This window comes from Dipodomys merriami, unplaced genomic scaffold (genome assembly GCF_024711535.1).
Source record: "Dipodomys merriami isolate MVZ:Mamm:240054 unplaced genomic scaffold, mDipMer1.0.p SCAF_8, whole genome shotgun sequence".
Taxonomy (NCBI): domain Eukaryota; kingdom Metazoa; phylum Chordata; class Mammalia; order Rodentia; family Heteromyidae; genus Dipodomys; species Dipodomys merriami.
Window position 1 is genome coordinate 47728643 of NW_027206401.1, and position 20734 is coordinate 47749376.

The 20734-nt window shown below is 37.3% G+C and overlaps 1 protein-coding gene across 2 annotated transcripts in view; it reads left to right on the top strand.

The window, feature by feature from the left end:
- The window catches only part of Mdn1 (midasin AAA ATPase 1), a 157373-nt gene that overhangs the window by 17083 nt on the left and 119556 nt on the right, over nt 1–20734 (top strand). For both annotated transcript variants that reach the window (XM_070010465.1, XM_070010466.1), the window contains exons 6-14: nt 339–581; nt 798–929; nt 3139–3242; nt 5032–5146; nt 9703–9890; nt 11033–11114; nt 15574–15669; nt 17868–17980; nt 20098–20246. In XM_070010465.1, the coding sequence (XP_069866566.1) occupies nt 339–581; nt 798–929; nt 3139–3242; nt 5032–5146; nt 9703–9890; nt 11033–11114; nt 15574–15669; nt 17868–17980; nt 20098–20246 (1222 nt within the window). The remainder of the gene's footprint in view (nt 1–338; nt 582–797; nt 930–3138; nt 3243–5031; nt 5147–9702; nt 9891–11032; nt 11115–15573; nt 15670–17867; nt 17981–20097; nt 20247–20734) is intronic.

The following is a 20734-nucleotide window of genomic DNA, read 5'->3' on the forward strand; positions in this document are numbered from 1 at the left end:
TGTCTCCTTACACCCCACCCCACCATCCTGCCCCAATTTTTTCCCCCTTAGATGGTAGTGGAATTTGAACTCGACATCCTATCATTTGAGCCCCAACTCTAGTCCTAGCATCTTAAATTTTGGAAGCTATTTTTCTTAAATTTGTTTAAAAATCTGACTTCTCATTCCTCAATCAAAAAGTGAAAGGAAAAATTCTAATCCTTACCTGTTATGATAGCTTAAATACTAATTTATTCATTAAGATTTCTATAAACTCGATAGAAACATTGTAGGAAGTAACTTGTGTCCTTTTGAAGTTACTTACTGAAATACTTTCCATTTCTCACTTGTCGTCTTAGGCGGATAATAGGAGTTCTTCACGTGAACAGAAACTGACCCTTCGGTCGTATGTGTTGGTTGAATCTGTCTGCAAAAATCTTCAGACCTTAGCTATGGCAGTGGCTTCTCATCATGCTGTATTGTTGGAAGGACCAATTGGATGTGGCAAAACCTCCTTAGTTGAATACTTAGCTGCAATGACAGGTAGAAGAAAGCCTCCTCAGCTTCTCAAAGTCCAGCTTGGTGACCAGACTGATAGTAAGGTAATTAAGAATGGCAGGTGTTGGTGTTTTTTGGCATGCTTGTACATACTGGTATTCAAATGTTTCTGCTAATGGAAAATAGTTATTGTTCTTGTTCATAATTTTTGAGACAAATTGTATAAACCAAGAACCTATTTTTTCCCTATTGAAGTTTAACAGACTTAAGCATATAGCTTTAGCAACTCAAGTGTGTGGTTTCATGAATTGCTTTTACAGATGCTGTTGGGGATGTATCGTTGCACAGATGTTCCTGGAGAGTTTGTGTGGCAGCCTGGTTCCCTGACACAGGCAGCCACAAAGGGTTACTGGATTCTTCTGGAGGATATTGACTATGCCCCTTTAGATGTGGTATGTCATAGTGTTAAATTGGGGCCTTTGAATTTTTATTTGGAGGGGGTGGGGATCTGGTTCCAGGATTTGAACTCTTGCTCTCTCAATTGGCTTATTACTCATGTGTTCTACCATCTGAGCTATGCTTCCTGACCAGTATTTTGCTGGGTAATTTACAGGTAGAGTCTACCAGACTTTTCTGCTTGGGCTAGCTTTGAACCTTGACTTTCTGGGCCTTAGCCTCCTAAATGACTAGGATTATAGATGTGAGTCATTGGCTCTTGGCTTGAAAATGTTTTTCCTTCTTTTTCTTCTTTCATTTTTTCCCTTTGCCTCCTTTTTCCACATCTCCTGCTTGTTTTTTCTTTTTTCTTTACTAGACTTTAAATACACAGCCTTGTGCTTTTTCTCTTTTGGGGGGTGGGGCGCGTTGGTCATCAGGCCTGAACTCAGGGCCTGGGCACTGTCTCTGAGCCTTTTTACTCAAAGCTAGCTTTCTACCACTTTGAGCCACAGGGCCACTTTGGGTTTTCTGGTGATTAATTGGAGGTAAGAGGGTCTTGGACTTCCTAGCCTGAACTAGCTTTGAGCCCAAATCCTTAGGTCTCAAACTCTTAAATAGGTAGGATTTTAGGTATGAGCCGCCAGTGAATCTACTGGCTTTTTTTTTTTTCACAGACCAGTGCCTGTGAAATTATCCTAATTATCTTTGCTTTGTCAAGTGTCCATGCAGTGTCACTAATTACATACCTAATATTCCAGCACTTGGAGGATAGAAGAGGAAGAGTTCTAGGCCAGTCTAGGATACAAAGTGGATTTCAGTCCAGCCTGAGCTATATAAATAGACTCATCCCCCCAAAAAACAAAAAGCATCAGACAAAATTCATATCTAATGTTTGGCAGTCATGGGATTATAGAAGTTCACAGAGAAAAAACTAAATTGAATAGGTATGGTAGTCCATGTCTATAATCCCATCATCTTAAGTGCAGAAAGGAGAGACATGGTTTGAGGTCCCTAATTTCAAATGCTGGTCTGGCGGGAGGTGGGGGGGAAGCCAGAGGCCAGTGTGGCTCAAAGGGTAGATTCACTGGGAGCTCACACCAGTATTCCTGTGTACTCAAGAAGCTGAGATCTGAGGATTTGGGCTCAAAGCCAGTTCAGGCAGCAGAAGTCCATGATAAGCTCTTACCTAATTCAACTTAAGAAAGAAAGCTACTTAAGCCATGCACAGTAGTGTGTGGTGGGGGAGAGAAGGGGCTAAGGCAGTTAGATCACTTGAATCTAGGAGTTTGAGCCTCAGCTCAAAGTGAGTGTTGTATCCAGCACCCTGTCTTAAAAATAATAGCGCCAGTTCAAGATGTTCAAGTAGATTCTCTTCCACTCTAAGAATAGCTTCTTCTGACATTTATTTACTAAGCCAAAACCTAAATGTATCTTCTCTCATTTAGGCTAATGTCCCTTTCTGTATTTATCTCCTCTGTCTAAATAGTGGTCTTCTGATTATATTTCTGTTGTGCTTTTGTTTCCTAACCAGTGTCTTTTTAACCTTCTTTTCTCCTGATTATGCGTATGTTAGATTAGTGCACATATTACTACACAGTTGAAAATGTCGTTTTTAGCCTGATGTCCACTTGGTTTCAAATTTTTAGCCTAGCCAAGAGACTTTTTGTCATCCATCTAAACCTTCCACCTTTGTACTTCTACACGATTACATCCTTTACCTACCATAACAGAATTTCTCATCCCATACTACTAGGTGTATAAACTTTTATGTATTTAATTAATTTTGCTTAGATTATATATGCCATATTTGGCTAATTAATATTTTTAAGACTCAGCAAGTTCTTTTTTTTTTTAACTTTTGAATTTATTCCATGACCCTGCTTTTTAAAGCACTCTGTTCAGATTCAGAGCCTTGCCTATCTTCACAAACAACTTTGTGATGCTCGTAATTGCCGTTTGCATGTCTTGTCACCTCCCATAAGACTCCAGTCTTGTTCATATACTTGTGTCTTGTTGGTTCTGGTTTACAGTAAGCACTCAGTGAATATGGAGTGCTTGAATGTAGGTGACTCAACTTGCATTTGAACTCAGCTTACATTTGTCTCCATTTCGCACGATGAGAACTAGAGTTTCTCCTAGAACTGTTTCTGTCATTTTGAGAAAGGATTGTTTTGTCTTAAGTTCTGTCTTTATGGTGATATCTGAAAGGGTTTTGTGATTTAGGTTTCTGTGCTGATCCCTCTCTTGGAGAATAGAGAACTTTTGATTCCTGGCCAAGGTGACTATTTGAAGGTGGCTCCTGGCTTTCAGTTTTTTGCAACCCGGAGGTATGTGTTATTATCTTAATAAAAGATAGGTTTTTTTTCTGTTTAAAAATGAGTAAGACTGTGTAAAATATTTTATATTGTTTTCATACGTAATAACTATTGGTAAGATTATTGCCAGCCCTGAGTTTGAGTGCTGACCTGTACCTTTGAATACCTTACCTGCCTGAAGATGATGGAGCTTATTTCTAACAATGTGTATAAAGATGAAATGAAATAACAAGGCATTAAAGAGCTATTACATAATAAGCATCCAATTAATGCTGGCTATGATTATGGTAAACATGTAGATAACAGTTTTTAAAAAACCACTGAATGTAAGCATGAACAAAGGAATAAAGACTAAGCAAATTAAATATGTCTGTCTACATATTACAATAATAGCAAAACAGAAATTTATTTCTTACTGTTTGTCTACCTCTGTGTAGTTCAAGTTCTTAAAATCTCCACTATCAAAATTAGATCATTTTATTTTTAGAATTGTATTTGTGTTTACTTTAGTAAACATTCACTCCTAAATGGAGTTTGGATCCAATGGGACAATTTTCAATAACACCTTTGTAGATCTTTAACTTTTGTGGTTCTAGTGCTAAGGTTTGAACTCAGCCTCAGGCTTGGTAGGCAGGTACTCTACCACTGAATTATTTACTACTAGCCACTCTTACTTTTGTAGATCTTGATTGTGTTTACAGAGATAATGAAGTTCCTTCCTACTAGATTCATGCATTTCCCAGAAAGTCCCATGACATCATGGAAAGATACAAGACAAAATTGATACTGGAATTTGAATTCAGCTTTGAGATGTGATTTGTAGTCTAGTTGAGTTAGCAAGGCACATTACTTTCCTTCTTTTCCTTATCCATTTGAAAAAAAAAATGTCATCTTCCTTTCAGGACAATTGTGATGAGGTTATAATAGCTTATGATATGAATGTATCTGTAGCTTATCCATAATGTAGAATTAATGTATTCTTTCTCCTTTTTCTGGAAATTTTTAATAATCTCAGGTCTAAAAGCAATAAAAAAAAACAGTAAAGTTAAGTATCCTGCTATAGACCTTGTGCTTAATGGAAGAGCATGTCGCTAATGAGATTGAAATTCTTACCTCATGAAATCATTTGCAGTGACTTGAAAATAATTTGAAGCTTTTAGAAAATAGTAAACTATGGGGGAACAAACCATGGGCCTTTTTCATCTGATTTGTAAATTCTACACAGTATCTAGTACCAAGAAGAGATTGTTATTCACATATGAAATAATGTTCAACAAATGATGACACGTATCTATACTGGTTTCTCTCCCCTCTGATATCTTATTCCATGATTTTAATCTTAATGGTCAATGAGCCCTCAGTTTATTAAAAGGAATATCCCGAAAATTAGTAATTTATATGTTTTAATAACTTGTTTCAGGATATTGATATAATTGTTTTATTACTAGATTTTATTGTTATTGTTCTTGCTATTTTGAGACAAGTTCTTTCTCTGTAGCTCCAACTGGCCTAGAACTTGATATCTTTCTGCCACAGCCTCTCCCAACAGTTTGGATTCTCGGTGTGTGTTCACACACCCAACTTATGATTTATTTACAGTTGTTAACCTCTTCAATGTGTTTCATTTATAAGATAAACTCATCTTTGGTAACTCTGTATAAATTAAAATACATATAAACACTGGTTTCAGTCATCCACTGTAGGTCTTGGCGTCAATCATGAATAAGATGGATCTGCTGTGATTGGAGATTAAAACTAAAAATTTTGTGTCCCTATTTCTCATTCTTATTTTGAAATGTAGACTCTTGAGCTCTGGAGGAAATTGGTATCGGCCACTTAATAGTCATGCTACTTTGCTGGACAAATATTGGACTAAAATTCACCTAGATAATCTGGATAGGAAAGAACTGAATGAGGTATGTGGTATTAGAAAATATTAGAACTTTTCGTTATGAAAAGTTCCAAACTTAAATGAAAATAGAGAAAAAAGTACAAGTTGAGTGTCCCCTTCTCTAAAACTTCAAAATTCCAAATGCTTATAAACGTTTTTGAACACTGACATGATACTACAAGTAGAATATGCCACATCTGACCTTTGTGTGTTGGGATGTAGTCAGAATGGGACACATTAAAATCATTGTACATATTACTTTAAGTATCTGTGAAAATAGAAAGTGAATTTTATGTGTTTATTTGTTACTTTATTTGCCTCGTTTATTTTTTTCCAACAAATATTTAAGCCTGCATCCCTAAAAGTTAAATGTATTAAAGAACATTTTATAGATAACCAGATTAAGAATAATATGGTCAGTAATTTCTCTGTATCCTTTCACTCTTAGATCATTAGACCATATGTAAATTTTTCTAATTTTCTTCATAGGTTCTTTTTTTTTTTTGGTCGGTTGTGGGGCTTGAACTCTCGGCTTGGGCGCAGTCCCTGTGCTGTTTAGCTCTTTAGCCCTCTAACACTGGAACCACAGCGCCACTTCTGGTTTTCTAGTGATTTAATGGAGAGAAAAATCTCATGGACTTTCCTCCCCGGGCTGGCTTTGAATGGTGATCCTCAGATCTTAGCCTCCTGAGTAGCTAAGATTACAGGCGTGAGCCGCCAGCACCTGGCTTCTTTTTACTAAGATTGACTTGGAGCTAATGTCTTTCCCAGTTGACAATTTAACATACACTTTCTTCTGGGAATCAATAAGAATTGAGGGGAATTATTTAATACATTGCTTTTGCATACTGTTATCCTAGATTAAGAGATATTCCTACTTTATAATGCTCATACTTGATCTCCCTTTCTACTTTTACCCTCTACATCCTGTTTTTTTTGGCTCGCTTATCAAAGATTAGGTAGCCATAGTTCTGTGAGTTCATTTCTGCATATTCAGTTCTATGCCATTGGTCCTCAGGCCTATTCTCATGCCAGTACCAAACTGTTTATGTTACTACGGCTTTGAGTTTGAAGTTTGGTATTGATATTCCCCCACCACGGTTCTTCTTGCTAAGGATTTTTTTTCCTATTCCAGGTCTTCTATTATTCCACATGAATTTTTGGTTTACTTCTTCTATTTCATTGAAGAATGATGTTGGGATATTGATGGGCATTGCCTTGAATTTGTAGATGGCCTTTGGCAGTATTGTCCTTTTCACAATGTTAATCCTCCAAATCTAGGAGCATGGGAAGTTTTTCTACTTCCTTAGGTCTGCTTTAATTTCTTTTTTCAGGTTTTTAAAGTTTTCATTATAGAAGTCCTTCACTTCCTTGGTTAATTCCTAGGTTTTCTTTTTTTTTTTTTTTTGAGGCTATTTCAAAAGGAATTGCTTTACTGATTTTAGCCTCGCTCTTATTGTTGGCATACAAAAAAGCCATTGATTTTTGTGGATTAATTTTATACCCTGTTACTTTGCAAAAGTTTTAGATCAACTCAGGTAACTTGGGAGAAGAGTCTGTGGGGTTCTTTAAATATTGCCATCTGCAAAGAGAAAAAGTTTTATTTCTTTCCCTGTTTGGATCCCCTTTATGTTTGTCTCTTGCCTTGTTGCTTTGGCTAGGAATTCCAATGCTATATTGAAAAGGAGTGGAGAGAGTGGGTATTCTTGCCTTGTTTCTGATTTTAGAGTTAATGGCTTTAATTTTCCACCATTAAGTATAAGGCTAGCTGTAGTTTTGTCATATACAGCCTTTATTATATGAGGAATGTTCCATGGATTTCTAGTTTCTCCAGAGCTTTCATGATAAAGGGGTGTTGGATCTTGTCAAATGCTTTTTCTGCATACACCTATTAGTGTGTTGAATTCCATTAATTGACTTGCATATATTGAACCAGTTTTGTATCCCTGGAATGAATCCTATTTGATTATAACATATAATTTTTTGATTAGTCATTGAAGTCAGTTGGCCAGAATTTTATTGAGAAGTTTTGCATCTATGTTCATCAAAGAAAATGGGACTATAGTTCTCTTCCTTAGATGGTCCCTGTCTGGTTTTGGGATGAGGGTTATGCTGGCTTCATAGAATGCGTTTGATATGTGAACTTCTGCTTTCCATTTCATTGAAGATTTTGAGGAGTATTGGAGTGAATTTTCCTTTGAAGGCCTTGTAGAATTTGGCTGTGAGTCTATCTGGTCCTAAGCTTTTCTTGGATGTGAGGTCTTTCATTGCCATTTCTATTTCATTGCTTGATATGTCTATTTTGTTGGTTTAAATCTTCTTGGTTTCATTTGGGTTCATCAATATTTGCTAGAAATTCTTCCCCTTCCAGATTCTCCAGTTTGTTAGCAAAAAGGTTTGCAATGTATTCCCTTATAATGTTCTGAATCTTACTTGTTTCTGTTGTGATGTTTCCATTCTTGTCTCTGATTTTGTTTATTTGGGTGTCTTCTGTTTTGGATTTTTTTTTTTGGTCAGATTTGCTAAGGGTCTGTCAGTTTTGTTTTTTCGAAGAACCAACTCATTGTCTTGTTGGTTCTTTGGGGTTTTTTTTTTTGGACTCTAATTATGATTTAATTTTTATTATATGTCTACTGGATTGGGGTTTGGCTTGTTGCTCTTTTTTGAGGAGATTAAGGTTCATCATTAAATTGTTGGTTTGAGATTTCTCCCATTTGTTGATGTAGGCACTCAAGAGCTATAAATTTTCCCCTGAGTTTTGTCCCAGAGGAGTTGGTATTTTGTGTGCTCATTTTTGTTAAATACCATAAATGTTTGAATTTCAATTCTGTTCTCTTCAGTGACCCACTGGTGATTCAACAATATGTTGTTCAGTCTTCATGAGTTGTAAGATTTTCTTTGTTTGGGTTTTTTTTAACTGTATTTTTTTTGTCTTTTTTGGTACTGGGGATCGAACCCTGGACGTTGCACTTGCTAGGCAAGCGCTTTGCCACTGAGCTACATCCCAGCCCGAGTTGTAAGATTTTCTATGGTGGCTTTGGTATTGAGCTCTAATTTTATTCTGTTATGGTCTGAGAGAATGCGGGGAATAGTTTCAATACAGATTGCTTTGTGCCCTAAAGTGTTACCTATTTTGGAGAATGACCCATGAACTGCCGAGAAGAATGTATATTCTGGTGTTGCTGGGTAGAATATTCTATAGATGTCTTTTTTTTAAATTGTGAACATACTGTACAGAGGAGTTACAAGTACATGGGCAAGATAATGAGTACATTTCTTGTCAAGCATTGCAGCCTCCTCCTTTGTTTACCCTTCACATCCCTTCCCAGCCTCCCCCCCCAATCCTCCTCCCCCCACCAAAGTTGTAAAGTTCGTTTTTGACGTGACAACTTGTACTTCTCATTGTTGCAACGGGTCCACCTGTATCCTTAAACGACTTGTTTTTCCCCTTCTCCATAAATTATACTGACATCTATAGATGTCTTTTAAGTCTAGTTGCTATGCAGTTAATTGGTTCTGAAGCTTCTATGTTGAGTTATTGCAATGTTGATCTATAAGGTACAGGTTCCTGAGCTTTAAGAAAAGCATAACATTTTTCATAGTGAAATCCAATTTTTTCTTTGTTTTGTATGTTTGTATACTAATAGTATAGAGTTAAACTTGGGATCTTGAAATTTTTTTTTTTTTTTTTTGGGTCCAGTCGTGGGGCCTGAACTCTGGGCCTGAGTGCTGTCCCTCAGCTCTTCAGCTCAAGGCTAGCGCTCTACCACTTGAGCCACAGCGCCACTTCTGGCTTTTTTCTTTTTGCTTATGTGGTGCTGAGGAATCGAACCCAGGGCCTCAGGCATGCTAGGCAAGCGCTCTACCACTGAGCCAACTTCCCAGCCCAAGGGATCTTGAAATTTTTGCTTGGCTGTTTTGGTCATAGCTAATACACTGTGACTTGAACGACCCCTTAGTATAAAGGCGTTTTTTGCTGATTCATTGAAAGTAAGTCTGTTGTTCTTTTTTTCTACCCTGGCTTAAGTCAAACTGTGATCCTCTGATCTCAACCTTTTAAGATGTTAGTATTACTGGACTGGGCTTCTAATGCCTGTTGTAAGAAATCCACTTTTTGATAGACATAACTTTAGTTTCTATGTAATTAATCACCAAAATGCCAGAAGCAGAGCTATGACTCAAGTGGTAGAGTGCTATCTTAAGCAAAATTGTTCAGGGACAGCTCCCAGACATTGGCAAATCCCAGGTCTGGCACACATACCAAAAATTTAAAAAAAAAAAAGCCAGGTACTACTAAAGAGGTTGAGATCTTAGGGTTACAGTTTAACTTCAGCCTGGAAGATCTGTGAGACTCTTACTCCAATTACTGTACCTCTTAAATAAATAGAAGAAGAGCTGGGCTCCAGTGGTAGAGAACTAGCCTTGAGCAAAATGAAAAGTTGAGGGACAGCACCCAGGCTCTGAGTTCAAACTGTAGGAGAGAGAGAGAGAGACAGAGAGAGAGAGAGAGAGACACACACACACACACACAACCCCCCCCACCCCCCCGTAGCTGTTGCTTATTCTCTTTTCTCTTACCAGATTCTTCAGAACAGATATCCAGCTCTATTGGCAGCAGCTGATCACCTTCTCGACATTTATATCCAACTTACTGGAGAGAGGTATCATTGTGAGAGTGATAGTACTGTCAGAGATGAACCCCAGCATGTTTCACAAACTACCACAGAAAGCAGAAGACTAATCCTTGAGGGAAGAGAATTGTCTCTAAGGTATAGATTATGTATTGTTTTTTAATGACATTTTAAGACCAGTTTAACTGGAAAGTTATTATAAGCTAGACCCGAATGGTTAATGACTAGTCAGATTTTAAAATTAAACCAGGTTGCAAGAGGCCAGATCCTTTTCTCATGCATACTTAGGGAAGGCATGATAGAAGTAATGATATTTTTGTTGCAAACAAAAACTTTCTGGCAGGCCTGATGATGCAGATTTGTAATTTATGGGAGCCTGAGGAAGGAGAATTGAGAGTTCCTGCCAGCCTAAGCAATATAGCAAGTTTAAGGGTAGCCTGGAATAAATAGCAAGACCTGTCTCACAAAAACCACAAAACACAAACTTGGGAATAATTGCTAGCATTCATTCACTGATGTTCTTTCTTGTTATCTGGTGTTTTTAATAAGCCTTGAATTTTGTTCTACTTGACTTCTGTGCCTCAGCTCTCCATTTGCAGTTCCATTTTAATAGTGGAATTTAGGAATGGGTAACTCCTGGTATTTTCACTTGTCTGGTACATATTGGAGGTAACTGTGTAGGTCACTTCATTGTCAGGAAGGTAAGGATTCACTTCTGATTTTTTTTTATATTAAGTTCAAAGAACAACGAAACAAAAACTTGGATGACATTGTCCAAAAAGAATTGTATTCTCATGTGGCTCAAATGGTAGAGCCTTGAGAAGAGCTGAGGGTCAACACCCCAGGCCCAGAGTTCAGTCCCCTCCACCAACCAAAAAAAAAGAAAAGAATTACCTGACATGAAATGAAACACCTCTGTACCCCTTAATAATAATAAAATTATGTATATATGTGTATATATATATTTTTTAACTAGTGAAGATTATTTATTATCAAGTATTCCCAAACTTGAGTAGTCCAAATAAACAGATGACTTTGCCTATGTTCTTTAGAGGGATTTTGTGTTATTTTGGGGGGACTGGGAGTTGAACCTAGGGCTGGATACATGCTAAGAAAACACATTTGAGATAAGTATACCTTCATTTTTGTTTTAAGGACAAATTCTTACTACCTTTTCCCAGGATGACCTCAAACTCTTAATCTTGATGCTTCTGCCTCCCATGTACTACTAGACCTGACTAACCTATGTTCTTTTATCTTTTTTCTTTTTTTTTTTGAAGGGATCTACTGAGTTGGTGCAATAGGATTGCTCATAGCTTTGATAGTTCATCTTCGTCAGCATCATTAAGTATTTTCCAAGAGGTGAGAATCATTCTTGTCTGTTATCTCTGCTGTAAGGTTGTTGATTTCTTTTCTGTCTTTAGATTGTTTTGTGTGTAAGAGAGAGAGTAAGTGTGTGTGTGTGTGTGTGTGTGTGTGTGTGTGTGTGTGTGTTCAGTTGTCCTTAGCTAGTTTTCTTTCTTTTTTTTTTTTTTTGTCTTTTCTTTTTTGGTACTGGGGATCGAACCCAGGACGTTGCACTTGCTAGGCAAGCGCTTTGCCACTGAGCTACATCCCAGCCTTAGCTAGTTTTCTTAAAACTAGTTGTATATAATAAATGTTTTAAAATTTTTGAAACAAATAGTTGGTAAAAGTAAAATATGATTTGAGGTAGTATGGAAAAAAGCATTGTGGTAGAGTACTTCATACGTGCTCTGTCAATTGTTATCTACCCCCTTCTGTATATACCTTCTTTCTCTGGGTAACAAATTTATGTTTGATTATTCTACCTACCTCGGTAGAACTTTGATCTTTAGTCTGAAAAAATTTACTAAGAATTACAAAGTATGACCTTGAGGAAAATGTTTTTAGGAGAGAACCTCTTATGATGTAAGATTTATTCCTTCTTTCTTAACAAGAGTGTCATGCCTAAAGTCTTCTGGGCTCTTAAAACTTAATTTGACTATAAAGTGTTCTGGTTTATGTCAGCTGAAATTAGAGAATTCTAACCCAATTTGGTCTGTAGTATCCCTTTGTGGTAGTTACTCTGCAGAGAAAGAAATGTCTTTTGGGGTATATACTTAGATCAGCTAAAGCCTGAGGTGCTATGTGGCAGTGGCAATCTTTATTCTTGTCTGACATTTTTTAGTGAATTCCCTTTCTATTCTCATTCATTTCTCACTCATTTTAAATATTTTTGTTGGTGAGATAGCATGTTATATGTAGCCTAGTCTATACACAAATTAGTTATCTTTATGCTTCTGCTTCCAAAGGCTTAGGATTGCAGATGTGAACTATAATGCCTCCCGGGATGCTTGTGTCTGTATATATGCAATGGCACAAACCTGCAGTCCCCATTACTTGGGAGAATGAAGCAAGAAGATAGCTTGTGACAAGGAGTTGGGAACCACCCTGTGCAACCTAGGAAGCCACAGTTCTTTAAAAACAAAAACCAGCCAGGCGCTGGTGGCTCACACCTATAATCCTAGCTACTCAGGAGGCTGAGAACTGAGGATCATGGTTCAAAGCCAGCCAGGGCAGGAAAAGTCCATAAGACTCCTATCTCCAATAAACCACTCAGAAAACCAGAAGTGGCACTGTGGCTCAAATGGTAGAGTGCTAGCCTGGAGCTGAAGAGCTGAAGGACAGTGCATAGGCTCAGAGTTCAAGCCCCACAACGAACAAAAAAAAACCCAAAAAGCAAAGAATGGAAGTTTGTTAACATATAATTCTTGTATTATAAAATTCATCCTTCCTTTGTTGCATTCAGGGGTTTTTTTTGTTGTTTTTTTTTTTGTCGGTCATGGGGCTTGAACTCTGGGCCTGGGCACTGTCCCTCAGCTCTTCAGCTCAAGGCGAGCCCTCTACCACTTGAGCTACAGCTCCACTTCTGGTTTTCTGGTGGTTTATTGGAGATTGGAGTCTCACGGTCTCTCCTGCCCGGGCTGGCTTTGAACCGCGATCCTCAGATCTCAGCCTCCTGAGTAGCTAGGATTATAGGCATGAGCCACTAGCGCCCGGCCTGCATTCAGGGTTTTTAAAAAAATAATAATTTTATTGTCACTGTTAATGTATTATGCAGAGACACTACCATTTTGTAAGTAGGGTAATGAGTACATTTCTTTATTTTCCTCCAGTTTCCCCCTCCCAACCTTTCCCACAAGTTACATAGGTCATTTTCCACATAGTGTGTATTGGATAGCATGATTGCATTTATTTGTTCATCCTCCCTCGAAGAAAAAAAAAAAACTAAAGCATAAACAAACACCACCACCACCAATAACAAAAAAGACGTTTCCATTTCCTGGAGTTTGTTCCAATAAATAGTATTTTAAATGTTCAGAAAAGTTATACCTTTGTGTTTCTTCTCTGAAGATATCCTCTTTAATCTGCTTCTGTGTGAATGCCTAGAGTCCTGTATGATTTATCATGTCCCAGTATATTTTAAATCTAGTTTCTTCTTAGGAGAAAAAACATGTATCCTTTGTCTCTCTGAGTTTGACTTATCTCACTTAGCATGATTTGTTCTAGGTCCATCCATTTCCTTGCAAATGATACATTCTTATTCTTTACAATGGATGGGTAAAATTCCATGGTACATATACCACATTTTATTAATATATTCATCTGTTACGGGGCATCTGGGCTGTTTCCTTAACTTGTCTATTGTCAGTAGTGTAGCAATGGACATATATGTGCAGGTGTCTTTACCATATCCTGATTTGTAATGATCTAGGTAGATGTCCAGGAGTGGTATGCGTAGACCATAGGGAAGTTCTCTGTTTAGTTTTTTGAAGAACCTCCAAACCTTCCACAGTGGTACTAGTTTACATTCCCACCAACAGTACAGTAGGGTTCCTTTTTCTCTACATCCTGCCAACATTTATTGTTCAAATTCTTGGTGTTAGCCAATCTCACTGGGGGAAGATGGAATCAGAATCTTCAAGTTCTTTAGGTTTTAATTTCCTTTGTGGCAGGAATGTTGAGCATTTCAGTGTCTGTATGCCATTCTTCTTCTGAGAAGTCTCTCTTAAGCTCCTTTGACCATTAAATAGTTTTTAGTTTATTAGTAGTAGTTTATTAGTATGGGGGGATGTAAGGTTTTTAATCTCCTTGCATATTTGGCTTTTGGTGGTTGTAATTGCTGGTGAAGATTTTCTCCCAGTCTGTTGGCTGACTATTGTTTATTAACTATATCCTTTGTTGTGCAGAAACCTTTTGTTTCTTTGGGCAGGGGAGGGGGAGCTGGTTCTAAGGCTTGAGCTTAGAGTTTAGGCCTTGCCTCTGATATTGGTTGATATTGGTGCATGGCAACAAACTAGGGTCCAGTTTCAGTTTTCTACATTTGGATGTCCAGTTTTGCCAACACCAATCACTGAAGAGACTATCTTTTTTTCACTGTTCAGATTTGGCTTCCTTGTCAAATTTCAGATAACTGTAAATGTATGGCTAGATTCTAGTCTGTTCCATTGATTTTTCAGGCCTGTTTTTGTGCCAGTCAGTACCAAGCTGTTTTTGTTATTATACCAGTAGGGCTTGAGGTCTGGCATTGTGATACCACTAGCATTGCTTTTTTTTTTTTTAACCTAAAATTCCTTTGGCTATTTGAGATCTTTTGTTGTTCCATGTAAGTTCTTGGATTGTTTTCTGTCTCAGTAAAGAATGTCATTAATAGGAGTTTTTGATAGGAGTTGCGTTAAATTTGTTGGTTGCCTTTGGTAGTGCCATTTTCATAATATTCTGCCTATCCATGAATATGGGAAATTCTTTCCATTTCCTCTTCACTGTCTTTCTTCAGATTTTTATAGTTTTCATTATAGAGGTCTTTTGCTTCCTTGGTTAGATTTATTCACAGATATTTTCTTTTTTGAGGCTATTGTAAATGGAATTGTTTTTCTGATTTCCCTCCGTCTTTTTAACCGTGCAAGGAATAGAACTTGAATTTAATGCATACTATTCTATACTACTGAAGAACATCCCTACTCCCTAAAATTGGCAATCAGGAAGATTCCTAGATCTGAGTTTGTTGGGATGTCATGTTATTGATCATAGGTTTAAAGTTAGTCTTGATTCCTTTTTCCTTCTCAAGAGACTGGGTGGGGATAGTGCTGAAACTTTCAACCTTCAGTCATGAGCTTGAAAAAAACCTAAGGGCAAACCTGTAGTTAATACTGTTAGCATAAACTCAAATTCACTTGAAAGGGAATTGTTGTACATAACAAAAATACTTACTATATCCTTCTTACTTTTGTCCTTTGTGGTTTTTATAATGTTTAAATGTTTAACAGAATGCTTGATGCGGTCAAGCTCAACTTTTTTGGATATAGTCCAGTTTTGGCTTTTAATTACATCGAATAGATGTTTGCTTAGTCTGCTGGCAGTCACTTACCATTGAGTCTGGAATTAGTATAATGACCCAGTAGTCCCTTTATTGCACACCACTTGCGATTACCTGGATAGTGTGAATGAAAGCTGAAGCCTCAGAATAACCTTTGCTGAGTAAATTCTCTCCAGAACCATCTTTCTGATGATTAAGTGTAAACTACCTTTTGTCTGAAGAGAGAATTTGCACATTGGTGGTATGGTTTGTTTCAAATTTAACCAGTTTCAGTTGATCCTTTCCATTAGTGTGCTTTCTCTTCATGATAGTGAAACCTGGACTCCAGGATTCATGCCTTTCTTATATTGCTTTTACTTCTGCAGGAATATGTCTACTGTATTTTGTGTTCTCCTTATTGAAGTTCATATAATCAGTTGACATTTCCCTTGGTCATTTTAACAGGCCCTGGACTGTTTCACAGCAATGCTTTCAGAGCATTCAAGCAAACTGAAAATAGCAGAAGTTATTGGAAGCAAATTGAACATTTCCAAGAAGAAGGTATGAGGTGCTCTTCTCTGTAAAAAGAAGACAGATATTTAAATTGTTAACCTGTATCTGGTCTTCCTGGGTGGTTTTTGCTGACTTGACTTCTTTGTAAATATTAGTGGTTTGATTACTACCTGTCATGAATCTGAAACTTACAACATTCCTAGTAGTTTTTCATGTGTTCCACATTCTCTTTGTTTTTTTTCTTTTTCTCTTTTTTTTTTCTAGATGCATGGGCTTGAACTCAGGGCCTAGGCACTATCCCTGAGCATTTTTAAATGCTCAGAGCTAACATTCTACCACTTGAGCCACAGCTCTACTTCTGGTTTGTTTTGTGTATGTGTGGTTAGTTGGATATAAGAAGTTCAGAGACTTTTCTGCCCGGGCTAGCTCTGAAGGGTGATCCTCATATCTCAGCTTCTGAGATTATCGGCATGAGCCACTGGCTCCATGTGTTCCATATTCTTTTTTTTTTATTTTAATAATCAAAATTTTAATAAATAACATGTATGAAAAACAAACTTTAAAAAACAGCTACATATACCTTAAAAAATAACTTCTTAATTGTGATGAATAGTTTGGTTGGATTTATCTTGGCAGTTCATTTTTATTAATGTTTTAAATTCTTAAACTATTTTAGATATATAACTTATTCTCCAGTGTTTTAGTGACTATTCTATTTTCTAAGTTATAGATTCAAGTCATGAGCTAGTTTTTACTTGACATCTTTTTCTATAGTTTAGTGCATACTTTCTTCCAAGTTTTTTTTTTATATTAATGTCCTCAAATATCAGAAAGCTTACAAAAATAATAACACAACTGAATGCCTTTTTTTTTGGTCGGTCATGGGGCTCAACTCTGGGCCTGGACACTGTCCCTCAGCTCTTTAGCTTAAGGCAAGCACTCTACCAGTTGAGCCACAGTGCCACTTCCAGTTTTCTGGTGGTTTATTGGAAAGAAGAGTCTCGTGGACATTCCTTCTCAGGCTGGCTTTGAACCGTGATCCTCAGATCTCAGCCTCCTGAGTAGCTAGGATTACAGGCGTGAGCCACCAGCACCCGGTGACTAAATATTTTTTTATCTTCTATTTAGGTTCATCACTGACTCTGTTGCTTTTGTACCATTCTTTTGTATAAAAATATGTTTCTGGAAATGCAGCTTAGCAAGTGTGTGTTTAGGATGCTTGAGGTCCTGGATTTTATCTTGAAACACCATGGGCATACATACACTTATAGACAAAGTATTTTTGGAAGAAAGCCTTATCAGATACCATATTAGTCTGATTGATCATGAATGTTAATCTAACATTCTTACTTAGGACTAAAAATTTAAAAAAACAAACATGTCAATACTTCAGTAGTAGAAGTATATTTGTTAGGCTTCTGGAACAGTTGGGATGGTTGGGCTGCAGATGATAAAGCAGAAAAGGACTTAAAGGAAGGGTACCTATAATAATCATAGTAGGAAGAGAAATGAGTCCACCATAATTGGTTTTGGTTGATAAATATTCACCCCCTTTGGTTGGTGAGGAGCTTTCTCTTCTGAATACTTTGCCTCTTCCACTCTGTCTGAAATGTGAACAAACTTTGTGTTATTCAAGTTAGTGAAAAGACAAGAAATGGATGAGTATAGGGTAAACATCCAAAAACATCTGCCACCTCCATCCTCTCCCCACCTTTTTTTTTGTTTCTTTATCATTTGACCACATTTTCCTGCAGTGTTAGTAATTGTTTTGTGTTGTTTTATGAAACCTGGTCTTAACTATATAGTGTAGGCTGTCCTGCCTGGAACTCAGTCTTACCTCAATCTCTTGAGTGTTCAGATACAGTTATTTGTTACCATGCCTAGCTTACGTTAGAAATTTAGAGTAATGAAAGTGATGATTGGAGAAAAGCTTTCTTTTTTTTTTTTTAAACATATGTTAGCAATAGAGGCCTTTGTTCTCCATTGGGACATGTTAACATATTCACATTAGATGGAGGTAAGGCTTCTTTGAGTGAGCAAGAGGTGCTATTTCAAGGATGTACCATCAGTACTTAAAGAAACCGACAGTTGGGAAAAATAGAATTACAAGCTAACTTAACTATCGTGGAAGTTGACAGTGCTTCTTGGTAAAGGATTAGTTAGAAGACACATTGAGTTTGTATGAATAAGGACATGTTCAGAAAGCATGCAGATGTTATACTCAGTTTAAAATTTTTTCTTGACAGGCTGAATTCTTCTGTCAACTTTATAAGCCAGAAATTGTGATCAATGAGCTAGATGTGCAAATAGGTCGTGTGAGGCTTCTTCGGAAACAAAGTGAGGCTGTGCTGATACAGAAGTAAGTATGGGGGTTGGGAAGGTGGCTCAGCGATAGAGTGCTTGCCTTGTATGCTTGAGGCCCTGGGTTCGATTCCTCAGCACCATATAAGCAGAAAAAGCCGGAAGTGGCACTGTGGCTCCAGTGGTAGAGCACTAGCCTTGAGCTCAAGAGCTGAGGGACAACACCCAGACCCAGACTTGAGGCCCCATGACTGGCAAAAAAAAGTAAGTATGGCTAGAAACTAACCTGTATACCATGCTGTTTTTAGGAGCTTGCTTAGAAGGTTTAGTCTAGACCCTCATGCTAGAGTAAAACAAGTCTGAACTTTGTCTCTCCAGTATGCTAGTAGTAAGGAATAGAGTTTCCCAGAAACATGTTCTGTGAAAGTAGATTTTTAATAGACAAGAAAACACAAGGGAATATAGACCAGCAAAGGTGAATCTTTGAATTTACTCATTTAAAATGAGCTAAAAATCCAACTCTTGCTGTGTCTTTAAGTTTCAACAAAACTGAATTATATAAGGTTCTAAGATTGATAAAATACTTTGTACAAACTTTCTATATTTCTGACATTGTGCTAGATGTTTTGCATTTGCTTTTCCATATAGTAGTTAGTCTTACAAACTAGTATGGTTGTGTTCTTGGACTGCCATTACAAATTTCCATAAATTTGTTTACTTTATCAACAGCCATTATTCTCCAACAGATTTAGAGACCAGAAACCTGCAGTTAAGGTGCCCTCTGAAAGGCCTCAGGGAGGTGCTTTTTTGCTCATTTCTGGTTTCTTTAGGTTCCTGACAATGTTTGATATCCCTTGACTAGTCTCTGTCTTCAGTGTTAAATGACCTTTTTCCCTGTTTTTCTGCTTACTAGAGCACCAGCAGTTGGGTTTAAAGCCCATTCTAATGTTACCTCAACTTGATTAAACCTGTAATGATCTTATTTCATAACAAGTCACATTTATAGGTTCTGGGTAGACTAAATTTGGGAGATTTCAGTATATTATAGATAGGTACTATCTACATTTTATAGGTGAAAAGACTGAAGCTAAAGCAATTTAAGCGATGTTCTCAGGACACATAGGACAGGTGACAAGTTACTAATGTTTTGAATGTCTAGAGTCTAGCACTTTACTAGCTATATAAATAGTGTAGAGTGATTTTGTAGTTCATATGTTGTAAGAATATCTTTGAGCATAAAGACAATTATTCTGATCTATTTTCCCATTTTTCTTTGTTAAACTGGGTAATCTGATTTTATCTAGCAATACTATGAAATGCTTACAGCGTGATTTTCTTTTAAAATTTTCCTTTCAGTGCTTAGATTGAACCTAGTACTATGTCAGTGCTCTATTACTGAGCTAATTTTCCTGGCCCTTTTGTATTGTGTATGTGGTAGAATTTTTTTTTCCTGAGTGAAAAATGCTGTTTTAATTACGGCTAACTTTAAGACCTTACATTCACATACTTTATGCAGTATTACTTTTCAGAGAGGAAAGAGGCAATCAGCTCGTTAGGTCTGAAACGATTTTAACAAGTCATTGCTAAAACTCAGTGTTACATCCTTGGTGTGTCAGTTGAAAATGGAGGAATGAGCCTTATTTTTTGTCCATGGTCTGTCCCTGTCTAAGCCTTAAGGTCCTACAAAGCCCCAGAGCACTGAGATTGCAGTACAGGTCAAGTTTGACACGTTACAAATGTCTTTTGACTTTCTCATTTATAAGTTCAGGAAGCCTTTTTGGGTATAAGAAAGTTGAGTATGCCTTTCAAAAGAAGGCTGGTTGACTCACAGGAGTACTAGGCTGGTTAGTACTGTAGATGTGATTTCAAAGTACTTAGGAAAACTGACCATTTTTATTGATAGAGGACATCTGAAATGGTCACTGTGGCTTTATCCTCACTGAGACTGGCCTCATTGCCTGGAGTTCTTGGAGGCTGCCTTGGCCTAGGATTTTATGGCTGCTGAATTGATTATCCAGCTTCTAACCATTTAGTCATATGCTAAGTAAATTGCCAGTTTGGCCTTGAACTTGAGAACTTCTTGCCTTATTTTTCCTATGTAGCTGGGATTGCAGGCAGCATTAGGCCTGGCTCTGACTGACTTTTAAATTTCTTTTTTTTTTTTTAAATTCCTAGGGAGAAGTTCACATTTGCTGCCACTCGTCCATCCTCTGTTCTCATTGAACAGCTCGCTGTGTGTGTCAGCAAAGGGGAGCCTGTATTGCTGGTGGGAGAGACTGGAACTGGCAAAACCTCTACTGTCCAGTATTTGTCTCACATTACAGGTAATAATGGCATAACTCTGCCTGTAGACTTTAAAAAAAAAAAAAAAAAAAACAAGTGTACTTGTGTTTAGCCAGAAGCCAAAGGTTTATACCTATAATCCTAGCTACTCAGGAGGCAGAGATATGATGATTGTACATCAAAGCCAGCTTGGGCAGATAAATCTGAGACTCTTCTTTCCACTGCACCAGGAAAAAGCCAGAAGTGGGGTGTATGACTATAGTGGTAGACTGACACTATAAGAAAAAAACCAGGCAAGAGTGCAAAGCCCAAGTTAAAGAGCTTTAGTTACTACCAACAGAGACACACACACACACACAGAGTTTAAAAGTGGCATTGATACTCAGTACTAATCACATACTCCATATAACTAATCACATACTCCATATAACTAATCACATACTCCATATAAGCAAGTTGGAGAAATTTTAAAGATATTTTATTTCTTCTAATAGCCAAAAAATAATTATCCACTATGTACACTTATCTG